General features: G+C 41.6%; 1 protein-coding gene across 4 annotated transcripts in view; it reads right to left on the bottom strand.

Moving 5' to 3' along the window:
* Window positions 1–2,508: 2,508 nt before the first annotated feature.
* Window positions 2,509–23,172, bottom strand: part of PAX2 (paired box 2) — an 82,394-nt gene continuing 61,730 nt past the window's right edge. For 2 of the 4 annotated variants that reach the window (XM_054382609.1, XM_054382607.1), the window contains exons 8-10: window positions 9,836–9,937; window positions 3,970–4,056; window positions 2,573–2,649 (exon numbers count right to left, since the gene is read on the bottom strand). In XM_054382609.1, coding sequence (XP_054238584.1) covers window positions 2,573–2,649; window positions 3,970–4,056; window positions 9,836–9,937 — 266 coding nt within the window. Of the gene's footprint in view, window positions 2,650–3,969; window positions 4,057–9,835; window positions 9,938–23,172 lie in introns of all 4 variants that reach the window. The other 2 variants (XM_054382604.1, XM_054382608.1) reach the window with 2 other exon arrangements.

The raw sequence follows: 23,172 nt of genomic DNA, 5'->3' as shown, positions 1-23,172 counted from the left end.
CATCTATCCGGTGTCTGTGGAGGAAAACAGGAAGAGTGGTGAAAGTAAGGGTTTTTTTAATTACTCTGAATTTTCTTATATAGAATAAGATGAGATAACAGGCCAAATTCTGGTCTTGGTGACAGTATAGTAATTCTGCTATTTGCAGCAGGTTACTTAGAGGTAATATGTGCAGAATGACACAGATAAGGAGTAACCTCTTTGATTTGATTCTGTACAGGAAAAGATTTTAGCTCTATATCTTCTATGTAAACATCCCCCCCAAAATACCCTTATCATTTGGGCACCCCATTAAAGAAGACACAGACCTATAATCAGCTAGAGCCATGCAAGGGCTATAAGTGTTAGGTGAAAGGGGCCTTTGGGATCAACACAGCTGTTTACTGGTGATGGATTTAATACATACAAGTTAAACTTGGAGACAGAATACTGAGTCCACAACCACATCTCCTCTGAGGCTTGGAAATCTGGATTTTATACATAATGTTGGCTGTACAGATTGTTCACTTTTATGCCCTTTCAGGAGTTTGATTCTCAATCCTGTCTTTGTCCGTGGACAGTAGCCCACAGGTTTTATTTGAAACCTCTCTAAAACAACAAGGATCTGCTTTGGCAGACTTGATGCCCTAGGGACAGGCTATAGCTGCCTTCATGTTTTCTTTGAGTATTTTTTAGGAGGTGTCAGTGCAAGGAACAGTTTATGAGTTTGCTGATGATACAGGAGTAATAAAGCATCTCTATTGACAGTTAGCCTTTTGCAGAACGGTGTTTGCCAGTCATGTGGGAACAAAAAAGAGCAGAGAATCCCTAGAGAATCATCAGGTGAGCATTTGGGATAAGAAGTAAATATTAGGGTGCACAATATAGGATTGAAGATGAAAAGATGGGGCTGTATGTTGGAGCTGGCTTTTAGGATGCAGGCATATGGATTTAAATGGAGGTCTATAAATTAATAAGTGTATGAGCAGATGGACTGGGAATCAAAGGGGGCCCATATAGCAAGGCTATAGTGGTAGGAAATTAGGTGTTGGACACAGATAATGAAGCTGTTGTCACCAGCAGTGGGAATCTGGAGAATGGGTGTTAGGCATATCTAAACTGCCAAAGCTGGGATGTGGGTGAACTGAAGTCATCACAGGTACAGGGTTTAAGAACAGAGGCTAGAGGCTAGGGAACCAAGCAATAATCCCAGCCAATCCTGAATTTGTCCATCTCAGTCTCAGCTGTCCAGAGGGCAATCAGATGGGCCCATGTGAAGCCCCACACTTTCCGCCACACAGCGCTGTTAGAGCGCAGCTGGGCTTGTTTTCTTTGTTTGCCAACCAGTGACATGGAAAAAATTTGTTGACTCAGAGTGCTTTTTTGTCAACTGATGTGTTTGGTAACTTTGTCAGATGTGACTTGTCCACACTGGTCCCCAGAGACAGAATTTGGGAAAGGGGGAGGAGGCGACTGGGGGTGGAGCTGCCATCCAATCCTCTCCAATGCCACCATCCCATTGTAGTGCAAAACAGAAAGGAAACAAAACCCTAGAGTGAGAGAGGAGCATCAAACATCAGAGGAACTCGTCTGCCATTCAGGTGGTGGGGAGGGACTTGGAGTTTTATTTTTGTAGGGCTTTTTAATTATTATTTTGGGGTTTTTTTGTTGGTTTTGTTTGCTTGGGTTTTTTAGAAAATTGGGGATTTGTTCTTTTTTTTTTTTCCTTTTTACAGACCTTCATGACAAAGCATAAAAACACAGTTATATTTATATATCTATTTATATATTTCTTCATTTCGTTGGTTGATTTGTATATGTTGCTCCATCCTCCTGTCTGAGTTGATTGTGTGTCACAGAAATTGTGGGTGTATGTGTGAGGTTCCTCCCGACTCTGGCTTGCAATGTCACCATGTGTGAGGTGCAGCCAACTATGGGGGAAGCCATGCTGGAGAGTGGGGATGAGGTGCACAGGGAACCCCTCATGGGGTGTAGATAGTTTCTTGGTCCTTGTCTTCATTGCCTTGCCAGATGGGTCAGGTTTCTAATGCCATCTCTGCTCTAGCCAGACTGTTCTCTCTGTCCTGGGAAACAGGGTGAGTGTCACAGGTTACATGTGTTGAAGAGTCCATCACAGAAGAGCATATCTTTGGGGAACAGTGTTTCACAAGCAGTGTCCTCCTCTGCTTCCCTCAGCCCTTACTGCTCCCAGAAGAAGGGGGTCCTGTAAAGCAATGGTCACCAGCTGTGTTGCTTCCCAATCCTCCTAAAGTCCTGGAAGCCAAGGCGGCTTCGTGTGGCTGAGCTTTGCCCAGGTGAGGTGAACTCCCTCAGGAGAAGCCACTTGGCTGCAGGATCTTCCTGGCATGGAGGGAATGGTCTAGACGAAGGGCAGGGGGTGGGTGGGGGGGTCTCAGTCTCGGTTGGTGAGAGCTTGGTCCGGAGCCTTCATAGTGAGGAGGAAGGAACTGGACTGTGGGGAGGAATGGAGAAGGTCTCTTCACCCTTCCCAGGGGTGGAGGGAGGTGATCAGACAGGTACAATGTGGAGGCCTAAGCTGTCGCCCTGCAGTTTCATGTGGTTTCCATGGTAACTAGTGGCGGTCATAGGCAGCGGCAGCAGTGGGAGGTGCGGAGCCCCGGGATGTGGCACTATAATAATAAGGGGAACCTGAAAGTTAACACAGGAGAAGAATGGACTGGTTGAAAGGACAAACAGTAAAAAAAAAAAAAAAATCAAAGAAAAGAAACAAAAGGAGAACTAAAAAGGAAAGGAAGAAAGAAAAAGAAAAGAACCAAAAGAACAAACTTGGGGACTCAGCTCTTAATGGGATTAGGGAGAGGCAATCAGTGGAAACCAGACAAGGGGTGTGTTTCAGTGAAGAGATGCTACTATGGTCTCTGGCTCTGAAGCCCCTCTATAGGAAGGAGATCCTTTTGTTTCTTCTGACCATCAATAAATTTCTGAGAGAGACACCCTTGAGCATTGTAATACAAATATACCACACCTGATCTACAGCCGCAAGGAAAGTGTCAGGGCCAGATGTTCTGAGCATACCTGACAAGGTGTAATGGGTCAGTTTTAAAACCAGGAGGGGAGAAATGAAACAAATTCACAATATTTTATTGCCTAAGATTTTGGTCATATTTGGTGTGAAAGCTCTCTAGATAGTTATTGAATGTGTGCTAAATAGTGATTGATTATTAAGATCACATTTACTAAAATTTAACAACACTGGAATAAAATGTGCATCTATTATCCAGTTGTAACCTCACAGTAATAATCACAGCTGATTTATTTTACATATAATAAATCTCTTCCTATACCCTTGCAAAGAAATGTTATGTTAGAAGGTATGTTCATATGGTAGGTTTTTTTTCCCTCTGAAAATATATGACAGCTTCTAGGCATATTAGTCACTGGAGGTTACTGGCTATTACAAACCTAGTGATGCAGCCTGTCTCCCACTCTGGACACTGTTCCAACTATTCCAATAGAAAGAAATTATATGAGATTTCTATGTCCCCAGGAACTGATTCCAGCTTTAGCTTGGGAGATCAGTTGAAACCTCATCTGGATTTTTAATCAGACCTTGAATGGATGCTGAGTGCAGCCTCAGAGAGTAGCAGAGCCTGAATTTAACTTCTGATATAATCTGGAATAAACTGTGGATGCAGCCCACAGAGAAGCCCAAGCTTAAATGGAATTCTGAACTATCTCATGAAATAGGAATCTGCTTCAGAACAGATACAAAACATTTGTAAGATATACACCCATCTAGGCACTAGACTGGACACTGAGGAATAAGGCCTCTCCTGCCCAAATCCTTGAAATAAATAATTAAAAAAACCCCAAACACCACCAAAAAAAACCCCAATACAACCAACCAAAAAAACCAAACCAAACCAAAAAACAAACCAAAACCAAAACCAAAGAGACAAACAGAAGGAGCGCGAGGCTGGGGGTGTGCTGTGGGAAATAGGTACTCACTTAGTAATGCAGGGTTGCTGAACCGCCAGGCCTCATTGTAGGTTGTATACTGAGGGTGGCTGTAGGGGTTGCCTGAGAACTCGCTCCCTGCAAGAAACCAAGGAAGGTGTGAGACACAGTTAGGAATGAAGATTTATGCCTGCTATTCCCCCAAGCCAGTGTTCATGCTGAATGTTTATGCCAGCAGGAAAACTAGTGTATGTAGCTTCCCTGCCCAGCTGGGACAGCCCTTCAGGACACTATAGTGTTTGATCAGCACAGTATCACTTACCCATTCAATTAAAAGTCAAAAGATTGACCTCTTCAGAATCAAGAAATTAGTTTAAAATAATGAAGTTAATACAAATAAAAAATTAAACTGGTTTATTTTTTGTTGCCTTTTAACTTCTGGTTCTCAGGTTGCAATAGGATTGCATGTGCAATCTTTTTCTGCAATTAACTATCAGCTTTTCTTCAAATAAAATCTAAGTTTTCCAGTAATGTCAAGAGAGCAGGCACAGGAGCTCGATGGGACAAGGTCACAATTAACTCGTCGGAGGTAGCACTGCTGTTGATCACAGTATGTGTTGCTAGGTTTTGTTTGTAGGGTACTGTGGATGTTGATGACATACTTGTGGAGAAGTGTATCATTTCTTTTTGGAAATGTTCTCAGGATAGGGTGGGCTTAAGTATAAAACAAAATGGAAAACATTAATCACTTCTTCTTTCTTATTCTATGTGATGGTGATAGCCAGAAAAGTAATTCAGATGTGATTAACCCCACCTTTGTGCTTAGTTGCTGAGTTACAGAGGAAGCTTGCTTTATGCCAGTTCAAGAAAATAATTTTCTAATGATTAGGACTTCAAGTACTATTCTGAATCTGACAGACAAGCTGGGCTACAGCTTCCTTAAAAATATTCAGTAAAATGGGCCCAGACCAAAATACTTTATGATCTAGTAAGTCTCTGGGCTGAGTTTTGAATATTGCAGAATCTACTTAGATATTCAGTTTTACTGTGCATAAGGAGCTGAGCCTCCTTGTTTTATAGAAGGCTGTGCATGGCTAAGGGAATTATACTTGATAACTGAGGAGGTATGGTGCTGCATTCAAAATAAATATATCTCCTGGAACTTAAAAATGTATGATTCTGTTAAGTAAAAACATAGCATTATCTGATCATAACCTCAATTTAATGCAATACTAACACACTGGGGACAATTAGTGCCATCTGAAAGGCATTATGTGCTTAAAAGAGAGTGAAAGAACGGCCTGATTATTAGCTTCTGGTCTGTGGTGAGGCAAGGGTGGAGTAGTTAACAACAGAAATGTTTGGAAAGCACCTGGGGTTCCTGTTAGATACCGTGGAATAGGGGAAGAAGGCAATGCAAGACACGCTTACGAAAGAAATGTCAATTAATTATACTGCAATCTCTGCAAATCTCCCCTCACCGGAGAGTTAAAGCCCAAACCATGGATTCTTAGATGGTGGGAATTAAGTCTGTTGAAGTCAAGGGATTTGAACTGGTTTAAGCTTGAGAACAATCTGCCCAGACAGGTTTTTTAAGGACAGTCAGGGTAGTAACCGAAGTAGTCAGTGCGTAAGTGTGTATGTATCAAAACCAGTCACCATCCAAAGGTATTTTAGTTACAGTCACTTTTAGTTTCAACATAAACCCTAATTTAGCATGACAGACCTTGCTAAATGCTGTTTTAATTACAATAACTCAGCATATTTCCATATCCAGAAACATTCTGCACTGCAAATCATAACTTATAGCTAGCTTGGAGGGAATAGGTGAAATTTGCTGAAGTGTCCAAGATGCTATGGGATCCAATACAAAGGCAAAAAGCAATGCATAGTCCAGGCGTATCTCTACCAAAGTGACTTATCTGTGGGATATACTGGAATGAGTTTGCTTCCCAAAGAAGTAAAAAAAAACTATCCAATGAGAATTTATGCTTTGAAATGCCTCATATAAACATCACTTCTCTGCACAGAGGGAAGTTCTGATATTTCAAGGCTTCTCTCTCACCCTCTTCTGAGTTGTCACCCTAAACTGTTTCTAAAGCACAGGTTAAGTAGAGGAGAAAGAGCCCCAGCTATGGAGAGATGGGGAGGAGGGAGGGCAGCCACTGGAAACAGTGTTTATTGACGAGGAGTGAAAGCATGCATGCAGCAGGATAATGAGCTTTTGAGCTCAACTGTGACCAAGAGGAACTGAGCTATCGCCTTCCCCAATCACTAATGAAACAAGTGTAATTTCCTCATCAACATTGGATTCTGTTTAACGACTCCCTGCCGCTGCCATCACCAGCCCTCTGCGGGCTCTGCACTGCTCGGTGTAAAATGCCGTTCCCTTCAGCAGAGGTTCACTTCAAAACAGGCTGCAGAAACTCAATGGCCTTTCTGGGGAAGAGGAGTAATGGAAGCAGGGATGTTTCCTGCTCTGTTACCTGTGCAGGAAACATCTCTCAGATGCATAGGTTAAGTGTAGCACAATACCTGATTCATCCTTCTGAGACTGACTAACCTTTGCTTTTTTCAAGTGCGTGTTCAGGGACTACTGGATTTCATCCATATCTACAGCCTGGAACCTGAAGTTACAGGCGAGGACAAATACAGGATATGTACCTTACCACATCATCCCCATAAACCTCAGAGATACTTGCATGCATGACTGACCATGTTGCATGGATGTACTGCTACTGAAGACATGCTCTTCTCTAGACTATACAAATAGAAGTCTAGTGAAAGGTTGTCACAGATAGAACAGAGCAGCTTTGGTTAGCACTGGTCAAGCAAGCTTCTCAGAAACAGTTTTCCACTGGAAAATGCTGTCTCATGGAAGTAGAAATGTTTTGCATGAGCTTGTCAGGTTCAATGGAGTTTTGGAAAGAAGTTCTGAAATCATTGCAAATTGAAACAAAGTACTACATTTCAACTTTCTTGTTTTGTTTCATTTTGCCTTTCTCATCTAATTTAATTTCCTTTCAATTCTTTTATTATTTTAATAGGTTTTGACATCTAGAACATGTTGAAATTATTGAAATGTTTCATCCTGATGTTTGCAAATAGAACTATTTCAAGATTTCGCCTCTTCATACCAATGCAACATGAAAACAAATGGGTTCACAATTCTGGTTTCTGAGCAGTTCTATTTTTAGGTCTGCACCTTTCTTTAGAGAAGGCAGAGCCTCTTTCCTATGCACTTGCATCCAGACAATAAGGTTTGCTTGCGTGTCGGTATGTTTCTTAAAGATACTCCCTGAGCTTCTTGTTTCCAGTGTAGTTAAAGCGCTGACCCCTGATCTGTCTTGGCCTGGGGGCATGTAACAAACCATTGGCAGTATCATATTTGCTTTCTCTGTTCAACCTGGGACTTTTAACAGAGGTTGCAAGCAAGCACAAATGATCGATCTCATGAGGCCTATATTCTGTGCAATCTGTGCTCTGGGAACCTTTACTAACAGTATTTCTTGGTATCTGTATTTAAATCTTGGCATTTTTAGACTTCTAATACAGAAACTATGAGGCATGAAGTGAGCCTAGCAGGTGGCAGGTTCGCAACAAATAAGAGAGGTAGTTTGATAGTTTTCACACAATATGTAGTTAAGCTACAGAACTTCTTGACATAGGTTGCTACAGATGTTAAAAGCTTGTAAGGGTTCAAGATTGTTAAAGTTTGTGGGTGGAAAATGTATCAAGTGTATTTAATAAATACTGTCTGGTTTAGGAAGTCTTTGAGCTGTAACTTGCTGGAGGCTGGGAGATTTTTTTGAGAAAGTACCTGCACATTCTTGTTCTATTCTTACAGCCTTCCCCAGGCATTCACTTTTGGCCCCTCACAGAGAGTAGTGACTGCAGTGATCTGCAGTGTGACCCATTAAAGCCAAGTCTTATGTTACTTCCCAGGAAGCCACTTCATCTCCAGCTTGTTGGCTTCAGTCACATTAAAAGACAGGAATAGAAGGGCTGTCAGGCTGGGTCTGACCAGTGGGGTATGACAGAAACAGCCAGAACTCGATGCTCTGTGGAAAGATGCAGTAACTCCTGCAGGATGCCCAAGTAGGCCACCAGAAAAACTTCCTCTAATTGAATGCTGGCATCAGATTTAATGGTGACGATATTGATTTGACTGGAATAATATTTTTTTTCCTTTGAAGTATCTCAAATTTTTTCTTCATCATCCTGCATCTTTTCTTTTTGGGGGGTGTTTGTGTGTTTTGGTGGACTCTGCTGTCTTATTGATAAGAAACCTCCACATCAAGGAGCTAAAATATCCTATTCTTGGATAAATTACTCCTGTGATTAGTGGTCTTAATTTTTTTGTCCCAGATTAGGTGTCAGTATCATCCTAGTGATGAAGATGTTCGATAGTAGTGAACAGTTGAGAGGTTGAGAACAGTTAAAACTTGAGAAAACCCTGGTTTTCAAAAGTGCCTGTTCAAAGAGCCAGCTACTTTGATGTTATTAATCATTTCTGTATGCCATGAGCTTCTATAATTTCTGATGTATAACTGGCTTAAATATTGACTGAGTCTACTTACTGTGTGCCAGCTTTTAATTAATTTATATTGTCTTAGTGCTTCTCTGATTCTGGAGACAAACCATCTCCCTAAAACATGTAGCGCAGAAGAAGATGCCCTAAAGTTGTCCAATTCTGCATAAACCCAAAAGTTCAGCAAAATGGTCAACTATACCAAGGCACAGAAGTGAGGCTGATATGGGACCAATCCATTATGTTTTCCTGATCTGGAGGACAATCGCTTCATTTTTTCACAGCACAGACTGAGATTTTGTGGTGCCTTAGGATCATGAGTGGTATACAGCTTGTTAGCTCTGGAATGCAAACGTTTCCTATCAGTGATATTTTCACTATCCTCACTGCAGTGTATATTCATTTAGCTGGCTGTTCTGAGATTTGGATGAGGGTTAAGTTAGGCTTTTCACTCATAAGCCCTGGCAAATTGTATTGTAGTTATCTAAGAGATTTCTGTCCTCAGCTTTCTGCTGCCTCAGTTCTGGAGTCATCTCTTCAGTAGCAGAGGTTGCCATTATGACTCACAACCCAGGGCAGTAACAAAACCAGAAGTAAGTGGCAAATGAAGTTCTGAGCTACTGCGGCTGAGAAATGAAAATCCTGCCTCTTTATTTATCTTCTGGGGATAACTGTCATCAGAGGAGTGGGAAATAAAACTGAGGGTAATAAACTGTTTGGTTAACCTAGGGTAAATTATTCTCTCTTCTCTCTAAATAGAGGAGATATTTCTCCAAAGGCATTGGGTATCGAAGAAAGTTTGCCTTAGGATGTAGGATTAGGTGGATGGTTTCTTGGATAGGAGGCACTGTCTTAGAAACAAGAGATGTACAAGTAGTTGGTTGTTGAATGTGAATAGTTAGTTTCTCCTGAAATGCTGTTAATCATTGCTGACTCTTTAGCTAGTTTAGGCTATGGTCAGTAAGTCTCCAAAACCTGCAGGTATTAAATTACCTTTGATGATCTTCAGTTTGATGCCCTGGCTTTAGAAAAAAGGTAAGTTGTTACTCTACATTAGTGGATAGCTGAATATCTTAAGCCACAAGCAGTACATAATAATCTGCATGGGTCATTGGGAAATAATTACATTAGTTAATGAATACAAAGGTTAATTAATTACCAATTAATTGCCACAGGTTATAGATAGCTAGTTGCCCATAGTAGCAGTGAATCAGTTACTAGACAGAAACAGGTAAGCTACCAAAAGGGTTGTAAGCACCTTCTTTTTGAAAAGAATGGTCCTTCATATCAGCAAAGCAATATCAAAGCCAGCTGTGAAAGCCCTTGCAATGCGAGTAATACTGTTCAAATGCCTGCACCATTACTGAACTCTAGGGGCTAACTTACCAGGAACCATTCCTGCAAGAGTTGAGGTTGGATAGCTGCCTTGTCCAGTTGGGGGAACATGGGGTGGGTAGCCAGGCAAGGTGGTGCTTGCCATATCACGACCTAGAAAGGGAAAGAATCAGGGCAGGTGATCAATAGAGATAAGATCTTTCAATATTGATTTGATATTGATACAGCTTTTGTCCCACTGTCACTTGACTAGCAGCTTGATAGGCAAGTGCTGTGCAGCCTTCTCTTACATAAGTGCTATCCATCCACTGAAAATTTTGAGTGAAGCTTGTGGCACTTTTGATGTCACACTGTAAGAATGAGGCTCCAAACAAAAAAATTTGTTTTGGTTCACTGTAGATTTTGAATCTATTTTAACTAAATCAGCTGCACAGAGCTGCACAGAAAATGCAGCATATTCATTGGCAGAGTAGCTGAGAGCCCATCTATATGCAGTGGATGCAGTTCCAAAACTGTGGTAATGTTGCTTTAGGGCATGATCAGTGTACAAGGCATTGGAAAAGGATCCAAGAGTTTTCTGTGCCTGTCTTCTCTTCCCACCTCTGCCATTCACCTACTGATGGCAAGTCACTTCACCTCTCTCTGCTTCTTTTTACACTGCAATCTCTTTGGTGCAAGGGTACACTTTTAATACATTTGCACAATACATAGCATGAGGTCAATACTGGTTGGATTCCTTCCAAGTGCTGGTGTAGTACATATAGTAAGAGGATCACACAGATTAGTTTGAGTCCCACTTTTATCACAGGTACACAAGTTTTGTTATTAACTTAAAATTGTGATATCTTTTCTCCACCAAAGAAGTAGAGAGGGGTGTGGGCTGGGTGGATGATTGCAGTTTATTTTTCATCTCTTAGGAAGTGCAGCTGGAGGCTTCTTGGTTGATGCCAGAGGCATTTCCTCATTTGGACTGGTTAGCCTGAAAGTGGGCCAGCCAGAAGGGCATTTGCTGTTAGTGCTTATTGCATTTAAATGAACTAAAATCATCTCGGAAACTGCTGGGAGTTGCAAGCCAAAACCCAAAAATGGGGGAAAAAAAAAAAAAAGCTAAATAAATTAGGATAATCTTTCCCTCACAGCTGCTGGGAGATTTACAGCTCACCTTCCACTGCTGCCTACTCTCAGCCTGTTCCAGGCATCCAAAACCTTTCACATTCCCTAGGTGAACCATGGCTCACCAAGAACTTTGTGCTCTTTGTTATTCCTTTGTGAAATTTTGTCTCTCCTGTCTGTTCTGACTGGAGGGCTGGAGTCTGATTTACATTTAGAAATGACAGGTTAAGTATGGCAAATTAGCACTGCTGTAGTCACTGGAACTGTGTTGGCACATGCCAATGAAAGAAGAGTAAGTGTTGGTTTAGCTCTGCTAGTGGTGAGAGGTAACTGATAAAGCAGCCCCTGGAACAAGCATGAACCTTGGCTGAGGAATCGGAAATAATTAACGGTTACACAGCAAAGCAAAAACTCATCAACACGGAGCATTAACCTGAAGGGAGGAAGTTTCTCTGGGATAAAGTAGGATAAGTTAATGTCATTGCTTTCATAGGTCTTGGCTAAAGATACTGAGGTGATTTGCTCAAGAAAAAACTAAAAGGTTCCTGACCAGTGGCTGATGTTCCTAGCTCACCTCCTCTTAGATAATGGCACAGAACTACCAGACAAAGGCTGAGCCATTTTGCAGCCATTCCCTAATATTGGTAAAAAGAAATATAATGCCTCATGGATTTATATTGTACACTCTTCTGCTCTTTTATTACCATCATTCTTTACTGATTTGTAGTTGTGTTTAAGCAATATGTTCTTTTTTCACCTCACATTCTTCTAACACAGGAAAGTTTTATGCTTAAAATTCATGTTCTTTTGGTTTCATTTATTGACTAGCCTAAGAAATAACAACAGGTGATGAGTGAGAAAACAGTGTCACTGAAAAGTTAGAGAGAACATTATATAGCAGCAGGCAAAATTAATTCATTTTGACATTTCCATTCAAGTGGGAACACATACACACTCACACTGCTACTCGATCTATGCGCATATGCCCCTGTGTTTTTATTCAGACATGAGTGCCCAGAAGCTGATGTTCAAAACTCAGTGTGGAAAATTCATTGGGACGTGATCATCTGTCAAAATCCCAATTTTGAAAAAGAAGATAACAAACAAGTACAGTATCAGCAACATGAAAAAGAGTCCCACAGAGAGACTCTTAAAATGCTGTTACTTATAAGCAGGCCCCTTCCGTTACCTCCTTTCATTACCAACATGTAGACAGGATTATTAAATTCTTGCACTCCAGGTCTATGGCAAAGCTAGTACCTATCCTGCTCATGACATGTTTCTAACTCCAGCAATTCTCCCTGCCCCAAGCAGCCTTCTGAATGAGGAACAGCACCTTCGTCGCTGTGACACTGAGTTTTTGAACACTTTCTCCAATAAGGATCCTGAGGCAGATGCCTCTCCTGAAACACAGTGCCTTCTAGGCTAGAAGGTAGTCAGATATGACTGCATCCCCAAAGAACTATATTGTTGGAGAGAGTGTGTCAGAAGAGTCTTTGTCTTAGAAAGTGTCCTGAGTTCAGAGGTTGTTATTGCCTGCAGTAATGTTTGACTAAGAGTGTTAGGAACACGAAAGTCTTCTCAGTCTTACTTGCTTCCTACAGGGATGATTAGAAATGTGAATCTCACCTGACAAAGGGAGGATGTTAGGTCAAAAGAGAAAAATAATATAGGAACATGAAGGAGGCAGAGGTAAGAAGTGTTTCTGGAGCATTAGGAATTGTAGTCTGCACTAAGATTTTTTTTTCTAAAAAACCCCAAACTACTTTCTTTGAGAGTGCATTGACAACAGCCAAAGCGGCCACCTAAAATGTTACCCACTATTTCATCCAAGCCACCCCTGAGCTTCTGCAGCAATGTTGCTCCAGTCACCTTGCACAGGGGTTTCCCCTAGTATCTGCCTGAAACTTGTCCTTCCTCCCCATCCTCCCCTCCAGCATGCTCTTCCAAAGTGCTTCCATCTTTTGCAACCTATTTCTTCACTTCTCTCCTTTCCTTAAAAGCTACCTACCTCGGGTCTGCATTTATTTGGCTAGAAGATAACCCACCATTCCTTGTCTTGACATTCAGATGTGATGCTTTATTCCTTAACTATTTGGTCTGTACCAGCTCATACTGACACTCACAAACCAAGTGACTCAAATACTGCTCACAACATAGCTTTAGCAGTGCTCACCAACCACCTATGTATTTATCTGACTTAGTAGTTTGTACAACCCAGGCTGAATGACCTTGCCAGTCCCAGAGCTGGCTAGGTTATTCAAGCTGCCATTGCCTATCCTCACTAGCACACAGTACCCTTGCTGGGCCCACAGTACTCAGGATCATCATGACTGTTGAGGCTACACAGAATTTTGCTGAACAAGTGTTTCTGTACTAAGTCTCAGACTCATCCAGCTGGGACACCCAGTCACTTTTAGGTAGTTACAGCTTCATTTTTTTCTAAAACGATGAAGGACAGGCATGAAATATTTTTGTGATTCTCCATGGAGCTGAGAACACATGCTGCATACACAGAACTAAACATGGTTGCTCTCATTCCCACTTGCACTCAAAGAGCTTACAGCATTTACTGGTCTCCCCATCAGACGAAACTCAACCCCTTGCCTGCAGCATCCCCACTGAGTTTGTGGCCAAGGTCGGTTACCTGCTATCAGAGGCTGGCTGCTGGATTGCCCAAAGTGGGCACCATGATGAAGGAAGGCACTGTAGCAAGGCGTGGACGCATCATCTGAAAGGGCCATGTGGAAGGGCTGAAGATCAGCCTGCCCAGAGCCGACCGGCGTGGTGGGGGTGAAAGGGGTGAGAGAGGCTCCATGAGGCTCTTGCTTTATACTGAGGGGAGAGGAGAGGTTTTCTGTGGTAGGGTAAGGGATGGACACAGACAGACAAAGGGAACAGGGGGAGGAAGAGGAGGGTAGGGAAGGGAGGAGAGGAAGAACAAAATGGGTAAATGAAAATGGAGTGGTTAAAATCTACAGGGAAATTAATTTAAAAACAAAAATAAAAATAAAAAGGTTAGGAGTAGATCAGAGGAGCCCGTGCTGAGAAAACAGCAATAAATGTACCTGGGGGCTAGGCTCTTACTGCAGGGATGCCTCTGCAGGGGCAGCAGGAGATGAGGAGAATGGAGTGCAGTGGCTGGTGGGAAGAATGGGATGCTGGAAAAGGAGAGGTGAGGGAGGGAACATGCAGGAGAAGAGAGGACAGGAAGAAGCATAGGGTTGGGAAGGAGAAGAATGCTCTGAAGCTTCTGTGCTCGCTTTCCTGCTGCTTTCTCTCGCTGACTGATGGTGTATGAAGATGCTACATTTACATGGTTTGGCCCAGGGAATTATACCACTTTGTCTCTTCAAACCCAAGGTAAACTTTCCCCAGGAGCATCTACTCATAAACAGGATGCTCAGTGTAATGGTCAAAGCTTCTTAAAACAAGCTCCATAAAAGCTTTGACAAAAAAAGCTGAAATTTGAGATGTTTAAAACAAAAAAAGAGACTGTGCAATTAATAGATGAGTAGATAAATAGATCAGTCAGTTGATCTTGTTCACGGTAGCACACTTTGGAGTTTTAACTATAAAAGCAGTCAGTATTGATCCTGGTTGTTCTCAGGGTATAGTGTTGCCACACAGGTACCTTGACAGAAATATATAATGGAGGAGTGGAAGTATGAGGGACTTCTAAAAGGTCTTGTGTTCACTGTTGTTTGCTTTGGACCTTCTTTTCTGTTGTGCAGATTTGCATAGGCACAATAGATACAGCTTTGTAACCATTCCTGACTTGGCTGTCAAGTAAGGGAATTGGAGAACTCTGTGACCTAAAGTGTGAGTACCCCAGAACACCCACTGTGTTTGGGTCAGCAGTAATAGAGTCCTGTATTTAAACACCTGAAAGCAAAGTATGGATGATGTGATCAGATCTGATCCAAATCATCTAGCAAACTATCCACCCTCAGGTAAACAAAGCCAATAAATTAAAGCCATCTCTCTACTGTAATGGCAAGGGTTGCCAATGGCCTATGAAATAAGTTAGTTCTGGTGGGTTTGATTTACACAGAGAAATATAAATGTGACATATAATTAGTCCATAAATCTGACTTCATTAATGTAGAACTGGTTTAATTAACTCTAGCCACCTTATTGTGAGGCTGCAGTGCTCACCTAGACAATAAAGGGCTGGGCAGTTTCTATCTGTGAATGCTGGCTATCCTGAGGCATTTGTTTCCCAAAGGTTTGCTACCTGGCAAAAATGATAGTTTGCCATCTGTATTCTCCCCCAAGTACCTCTAACCTGGATGGCCAGCAAAGTCCTCTGATCACTGATGCTCCTTTGCAGCAAAGACCTATGCTCGTGGTCCAGTTGATTGGGAAGGATCAGTGCTGGCCAAAAGTTATACAGTTCCTCCTTATTTAGTTTACTTTTGTGAAGTCTCTGGTAAGCAAAGTGAGGATTGTAATCTTTTTTCCCATTTTGATGGAGGGAGCTGTTTGGCAAAGACCTTTTCTGGGGCTATGGGGAACAGAAGCTGGAGTATCTGGTTATTGTTGCGCAGTTAATTAAAGTCCAGAGAGTAGGCACTACATCAGCACCCAGCTTCTGCTTTTTACAACTATATGCTCTTTTACAATCCTGTCAGTGACCATTCACGTGCCAGTGCCAGTCTCTGCAAAATAAGAACCACCAAAACTGTTTTTTTCCTTGCATCCTCTGTCATCAGATAGCAAGGAGCACACAGATTTACCTTCAGGCAGACAGCTGTGTGGGAATGCTGAAGGCTTTATCTGAATAATGTTGCTACTAGATAATTTGGATGAATAGATCTATGCACAGGCAGAGGCCTAAATGTTCCCTGGCTTTCAGGGCCTTTAAGTGAAGTGATATTTTTCAAGGAAGCCATTTGAGAGTCATACCTAAATAAATTAGGGACACTTTGGTCCTGGTCATTTCCCAGGCTCTTTTTCCAGTTCTCTGTATTGTGCAAGAGAGAGCAGGTGTGGGGAGCCACTGAGGAGGAAAGGGCCAAGAATAAAGTGGACACAGGAAGCGTGGGTGGGCAGAAGCAAGAGGTGCTATGGGCAGAGGTTAATCCTGTTTGCACAGCCCCCAGGCATGCTGGGTTTCCTAGTCCCTCCCCTGCTTTATTTCTCTTTTAAAGCACGGAATTTTCAGCTATAATCCTTCCTAAACCACAGCATTTTTCAGGCACTCTGTGTAAGTGAAACCATAATCTCTGGTAAAACAGACCGCTTAAGCTGCTGTAGCATTAGGCCAATCTGATCCAGCCCCTGGATTTCCGTTCTGCCCAGCCACCACAGAGAGGATTTCAGCCTGAAAGACTATCTAAAGCCCTTGCAATGGGAACAACAGTGCTAGGCCTTGCCTTGCAAAGCTGAGAAAGGTTAAGGGACCAGGAGCTATTTGTCCTGGTGTTGTGAGGCTGTTAAAGCCCCTGTCAGACTTACAGCAGAGATGCGCCCAGCCCTCTCTTGAACACATTGGGCTTATGAAGAAAAATTCCTTGCACCTTCCAGAGGCAGCACCACTCACTCAGCATAGGGACAAAGAAGTCAACAGTAACATGGCAAAGAGACACAACAATCCTGAACACTCTTCCTCTTAGAGTAGTGGAGAGGAAGCGAGGATAAGATCAGACAGCAAATGGCTGCACAACCAAAACTCAGACTCTTATGTGTCTGTTTATCTACCTATCTGTCTATCTTTCCCTCTACAACTTCACAGGCATAACTTATATTCCATTTATCTTTACTGGTGGATGGCATTTACCAGTTTTTACTTCTTTATTGTTCAACTTTCCCCTAAAGAAAAACACCTGAATTCTGTTTCAAATATAACTCCTGCCACTGCTATGCTGAAATAATTGCCCCAGCAGCCCAAAGTGTGTCAGTGCAGATGAGAGCAGCTGATTGATCTATCTATGCACCTGTGAATGGCACAGTCCCATTTTTCATTTTAACCACCTCAAACTTCAGCTGCACCTTTTTTTTTTTTTCTTCACTTCTGATCTTTCCATTCTCTAATTCTTCCATTTTTGTGATGGCTAACTTGCCTCTTCCTATCCCATGTCCTGCTAGTGCCAGCAAGCTGTGGATCAGTGCTGTACTGGCTTGTCTGCATCTTGGTAAGTGTCTCTCAGTAAGGCTGCATCAGGGAACCCCAAAGTATCTGTCAGTATCTTACTCTCAAGGCTGGAATACTGACCTGTAATCAAATGGAGGATGGAATGAATTTGCAGCATCTTTCCAAAGCAACAGAAATTTATTCCTGTCTCAGACTCCTTTCTTCTACTAAATGGCAAATTATATCCTTTTTTATAAGTGGGAAAAAAGTATCACACAATGTCATGACAAGGGAAATCTGAAAGGCTCAGCAGGGTAGGGATGCAGAGCACAGGACTACATATTCTGTGCATCTCCTATTCCTCTCTCTCTGACTTTACTTGCTGAGTTATGGCTGGGTTTCTTCCTCTCTAACCCTCTCTTCTGTTATTCTGGTGGAGAGCTAGACCTGGTGATTTCTGGCCTAAATTCCTCCTGTGAATGAAGGGATTTTGGCCAGACAGTACAAGAGAAAGATTCACAGCTTTGGGTTCCTGCAGAGACTCATCTCAGCTTTTATTGTGCTCTCTGTTGCTGAAGGGAAGCAGAGGGGTTTGTAGAACTAGAGAAGCTGCTTGCTTTCAATTGCTGGCTTCCTAGAGGATAAGCTACCTGCATTTAGTGCTCCTTTTCAGGCATGGTTTGTACACACCCACTTAACAGTACTGCTCACCATCTTGACAATGGTTAGTGTTCTTCATCTTTTCCTGGGTCTCTGTCAAATATTTGTATGACAGCAGTGCCTCATTCTTTAGAACACATATCCTAACAGCATCCCTTAGGCATCACTGTTTTACCTGTGAGGAGCTGAGTCCAGAGAAGACAAACCCAAGTTTATGTTGGAAACTTATGCCAAAGCTGAATCTTATCTCAGGTGTTTTAAGCCTTGTACCCATCACTGAAACATCTTTGTCCATATTTGTGTTCTCCATTGTGGCAAACAGAATGGGACCGAATCCTTAGCATTCATAAGCTGGTGAATTTGCACTACAGCCAGTGGAGTCACATCACTTCACCCCATGTAAGAATCTTGCCTCAAATTCTGGAAGTCATGCAAAAGACCAAACTGGACTGACACAGCAGATCTTTCACTTTTGTTTCTGTCATGTCAGAAGAACCACTTCTTCTTTAATTTCTTAGTTTTCTAGCTTCTCTTTTGCTCGCATAATGCAAGTTGCACTGAGGATAAAGATCATCCTGTTTTTTCTCTCTGCTCTGTGATTGTACCAGAACTTTGCTAAAACAACTGAAAAGTGTGCAAAGACTTATCTGCTTCTTATTTGTACCTTTCTTGTCATCTCTTTGTATTTCTGCTGACTGAAAAAATAAGCCTTGCATGTTCACATTTATTTTCTGTCCCTGTCAGATCCATCCATGTTCTTAGCCCTATACTTTACACGTGGGTTGTTGAAATACATGTTTCAAGAAACAACCTTTGTGACATCACTGATGTCAAGTTTTGAAATCTGTTTGTCCCATTTTTTATAAAACCGAATATTATAAATCCAGGTTTTGTATTTGATCTAATTAACTGCTGCTCTCCAAGTAAACTGGCCTGCTAACTCTTTATGTTACTGTGGAAAGAGAAAGCTTTATAGTCTTTGTACAGAGTGAAACACTAAGTTTCCAGACCTGTGGTCTAGACTTACTCTTTGAAGTACTATTAGTGTTAATCACTTGAGAACTGCACTGACATCAATGTCAAGTGGCTCATGAAGGAGGATGTACTTTAATATCTCAGAGAGGAAAAAAGATGTGCGACTTGTGCACTTGGCATACAGAGAAGTTCAATGGAGTTCATGCTCCTTTTCTTGAGTCCCAGCCCATCAGGTTGGGCAGTTATTTCCTGCCTCAAAGATTAGATATATTTATTCCTTGGTGGGTTGGGACTTGAATGTTATTTCTTAAACAAGATGCTTTTGAAATATATGCTGGGAATGTAATTAGAACTTGTTAGTTTTTCACACAGTCCTCATTATAAGTATCTCCAAGGTTTCATCACAGTGATATTCTACTGATCACAGGACAGGATAGATCTTTCTGGCTATCCCACAGCAATCCTAAATCTACAAAGAAGGGCTAAAGATTGTCATAAGCTCTCCAGTTCTCTGAAAGGCTGCAGTGGGTAATTTCCATTATAAAAGCAGCTGGCCTGGTTAAATCCAGTACAGGTGATGGAGATCAAAAGTTATTAGCCCCTACTGACAGCATTGCTTCCCTCAGATATAAGGCACTGTCTTTGCTGTCGGTGGGCAAATATCTACATCACAAAAAAATTCACCACAGCAATACATATTGGATCCTTCATTTAGCCTCAAGAGAAAAGGCAGCATGGAGTGTGGCAGCTTGCAATGCTGTCCCCTTGCTGAAGGAAATCGGACTGGGAATGCCAATCCACTGCTATTGTCGTTACATGACATTATTGTAATTCACTGCTATTGTTCATTTAAATGCTAATTTAAGGAAGCTGGAGACATTACTTCTTTCCAGCCCATCCATTTCTGGGTTCCTCACTTCAATATGCCTTTCAAGTCCACAAGCCGCCTTCTTCAGCATCATAAAGTTATTATCCATGAAAATCCCATTGGATGCATGGAAATGGTTTATGTGACTCCCTTTTGTCTCACTATTCCTGCCTCTTCCAGGGATCATCCATCTGACTGTCTATCACCCTCAGCCATTTGATCCTGGAAAAAAGTTGCAACACCTTTTGCCTTTCCAAATTCCTCGATAAGAAGATATTATCTCTCCTTAGGGACGTGAAACAGTAGATGAAATTTGGAGGTACTGCAGACTTCTACTTTTGCTCATTCCTCATCTTAAATTGAGGAGAGGCTTGGCCGCAGAAAATACCTCCTTCATTTTGATGAGGCAGGATAGCAATAGCCTTGTAGCAGCCACATGGATGATTATCATATTCATCTTCAGGGCATTGGGACATCCAGAGATGTACCCACCAGAGGTGTTTGACTGCTTGTGGCTGCAGTCATGATGCTGTGTTGCAGCACATGGGTCTGCATCTGTAGGATCTGCCATCACCAAAGTCAAATTTGGGTCACTACCAGCTTCTTAAGTCAGCTCACTCAAGCCCTGACCAGGGCCATTGCTGAGTGGTGTCAGAGGCTAACATAGATGGGAGCAAGACAGGAAATTTTTCACCAGTACAAACAAGGAAAATGAGAAAGGAAATGCTTCCCCTCCCAGCATAATGATCTAAGTACAACTGAAGGTAATGTTCAGTTTTAATCATGGTTTAAAACAGCAAGCTGGATCAGCTTGGTTTACATTTTCACTGTCTTCTGAAAGGTTGAGTTTTATGGGTAGGAACAAATATTTTGACAAATACCAAATTTACATTAAACGTGGTTACTTCAATTTTTCCTAAGTAGATGAACTGCATCTGTACACATTTATTTAAGCAATTATGTTGTTTAATATAATTTGTCTTTACATATTATCGTATGAGAAAATAGTGAACGATGAGACCATATTATTATTTTATTAGATTATTAACTTTTTACTTGTGATCTGTGTCAAGTTATATTTGGATGGAAATTAGAATTAAATTAAAAGCAGTATTTGTAATTATTCATGCTAATTAAATAAAATGACCACAAGCTCCTTGACTTCCTAAATATACCAGAACAGAAAAAGCAAGCTTTTCTAAGCAGATTTTGCATTAAAAATGACTAGTAAATGAAGGAAAGGATATATATACAAGGAGGAATTTGATCTGATTTCAGAACCTGATTTGAGAACTAATAGATCTCATATTTTCACACCAAGCTTAATTCACTCACTGACAGACAAAAACAAATGTTCCTGCTTTTTCAAATCCTAGTTTGTTTCTTAGTTTTGAATGACCTGGTTATTGAACTGAGCAGAATTCTCTTCAGTTCACTCACTAAGTTGAAATGAAGGAAATAATATCTTTTCACCTTGCAGGAGGCTGAAGTTCTCAAAAGGTTGTTTGTAATTTCAGAAAAACTTTGGATCCAGATTTCTGGCCAGAGGTTCCTCCATGCTTAGCATTACAATTTTCTTGCAAATTCATAGAAATCAGATACTATTTAAATCTTTCAGGTATAGCAAGTAGCCTTTCTGTCAGTTAATTTCTTGCACACATTTATGTATGAATTTAAAAAAAAAAAAATTAAGCTAAACTGAAAAAAAATCTGATCCCATGTCAGAAAAGGGAGGTCTGGAGGAAAGTGAGATCAATGGAGTTTGTGAGTTTTTGAGGCCTTTGTTGAACATATTGTGAGATTGTCATCAGGATTTTGCATCCTGGACGATGCTTATAGGATCACAGAATTGTTTCAGTTGGGGAAGACCTTTAAGATCAAGTCCAACCATTAGCTAACAGAATCTTCTAAGTCTAGCACTAAACCTTGTCCCTTAACACCACATATAAGCATCTTTTAAACACCTCCAGGGATGCTGATTCAACCACCTCCCTGGAGAGCCTATTCCAGTGTTTGCTAACTCTTTCAGTGAAGAATTTTCTTCTGATATCCAATCAAAACCTCTCCTGGTGCACTTGAGGCCATTTCCTCTCACCCTATTACCTGTTACTCAGGACAAGAGACTGGCCCCACCTTGCTACAACCTCCTTTTGAGTAGTTGTAGAGATCATAAGTTCTCTCAGCCTGTTTGCCATCATAGAAATAATTGAAGTAGAACATCTCTGAAAAATTCTTGACTTGGTGTTCAGCTGGATGTACTTGCCTTATCTTGGTATGTTCAAGGCTGAATCTTTCCTTCTAGGAAATCTGATTGAATTGGTGTCCAAAGATACCATCTAGGAGGCTGTCAGGGATCTACACCAATCCAGCTATGATGGCCATGCAACATCAAAGCAAGATGTAGCTGGCCCACTGGCCTGTGTGTGGAGGAAGAGGTGAGGTGGTGTTCCCATGCAGCTCTTAAGAGCTCTCTCTCTGATGCTTCATGTGGAAGTTTAAAGTTTTTGCATTATCTGTTCTATATGAAGGACAGGAGGATCGTGTTTCCTAGCCCAGCTAGCTGAGTGTCAGTTTGCTCATAAAAATTCTTTGCAGATACTTAGTGAAGAAAAATAAGGATGACCTGTGTGCTCCATAGTAAACAAATGTTTTTGCTTACTTGCTTTAGCAGATGCATGTAATAAATAGACCATCTAAGATGCCTAGGATAGAATAATTGTCTGAAAAGGAGTGGTTGATATTGGCAGTACACGGCAAGGCTGTGCTGTATGGAACTGTGGTGCTAAGCTGTGTCTTTGAATAGATGCCCAGGACTTTGGGGGAGGCCTTCCTATGTGCTGGGGAGGTGGCTGCATGTTCTGCAGCATTTCTAGCTCTTTGGTTCTAGGAAGCTCACAGACAGAAAATGGGACTTTTTTGTAGACTGAAGCTAAATCTTACATCCTGAAGTGACTGCACACAGAGTTTGTACCCTGCATGTGTGGATTTGTTTCACATCTGTTTCAGCTATCACCTGGATTCATAAACTGCCCTGGAACAAGAGCAGAGGCATTTCAAAGATGACACTATAACAACAAAACAGGTAGCCAGCAATTCAATACTTGCTATTGTTCCACTGTTCCTTCCTGGGAGAGGGATCTGGGTGATACCAAAGAAATCTGCTTACTCCCAACCCCTTCCTTAATTTCATAGACAGGATGGATCAGGAGGCAGCACTGAGTTCCTCACCTCTCTGGTCCTTCTTGAAAGCATTGCCCAGCCACATAGCAAACATATAATGAATCATTCATCTTTAATAGATTATGCAAATTGAGGACATCAGATCAATGAAGATCAATAACTGCAACCATTTAATTGCCAGCAAAAACATTTTAAGAATGAACATTATCTGAAGTCCTTTCTTGGGTAATGGCACCATTAATCCAAACATTGGATCCTGGCCTAAGTGTAGAGGAAAAATTCTCCACCCCTCTTTCCCTGCTGCTTTTCAGGGTGTTGAGGGTTTTTTTCCTCTTTTCATTTCCAGTTTCTGAGTTTCCCCATCATTACCACCAGTGAACAGCTCCCAACACTAATGGTTCTGCTTTTGTTACTCTGCACTGATTGAAATGTCGCATACAGATTGAGATGTTACTGCTAAGTTGCCACCTGGGAATGTCAAGCTGGGTCTGAAATGAACTTTTCTCACTCTTGGAT

Source organism: Indicator indicator, chromosome 7 (assembly GCF_027791375.1).
Source record: "Indicator indicator isolate 239-I01 chromosome 7, UM_Iind_1.1, whole genome shotgun sequence".
Taxonomy (NCBI): domain Eukaryota; kingdom Metazoa; phylum Chordata; class Aves; order Piciformes; family Indicatoridae; genus Indicator; species Indicator indicator.
The sequence above is the reverse complement of the archived record's forward strand: the minus strand, read 5'-3'. Positions and strand labels throughout refer to the sequence as shown.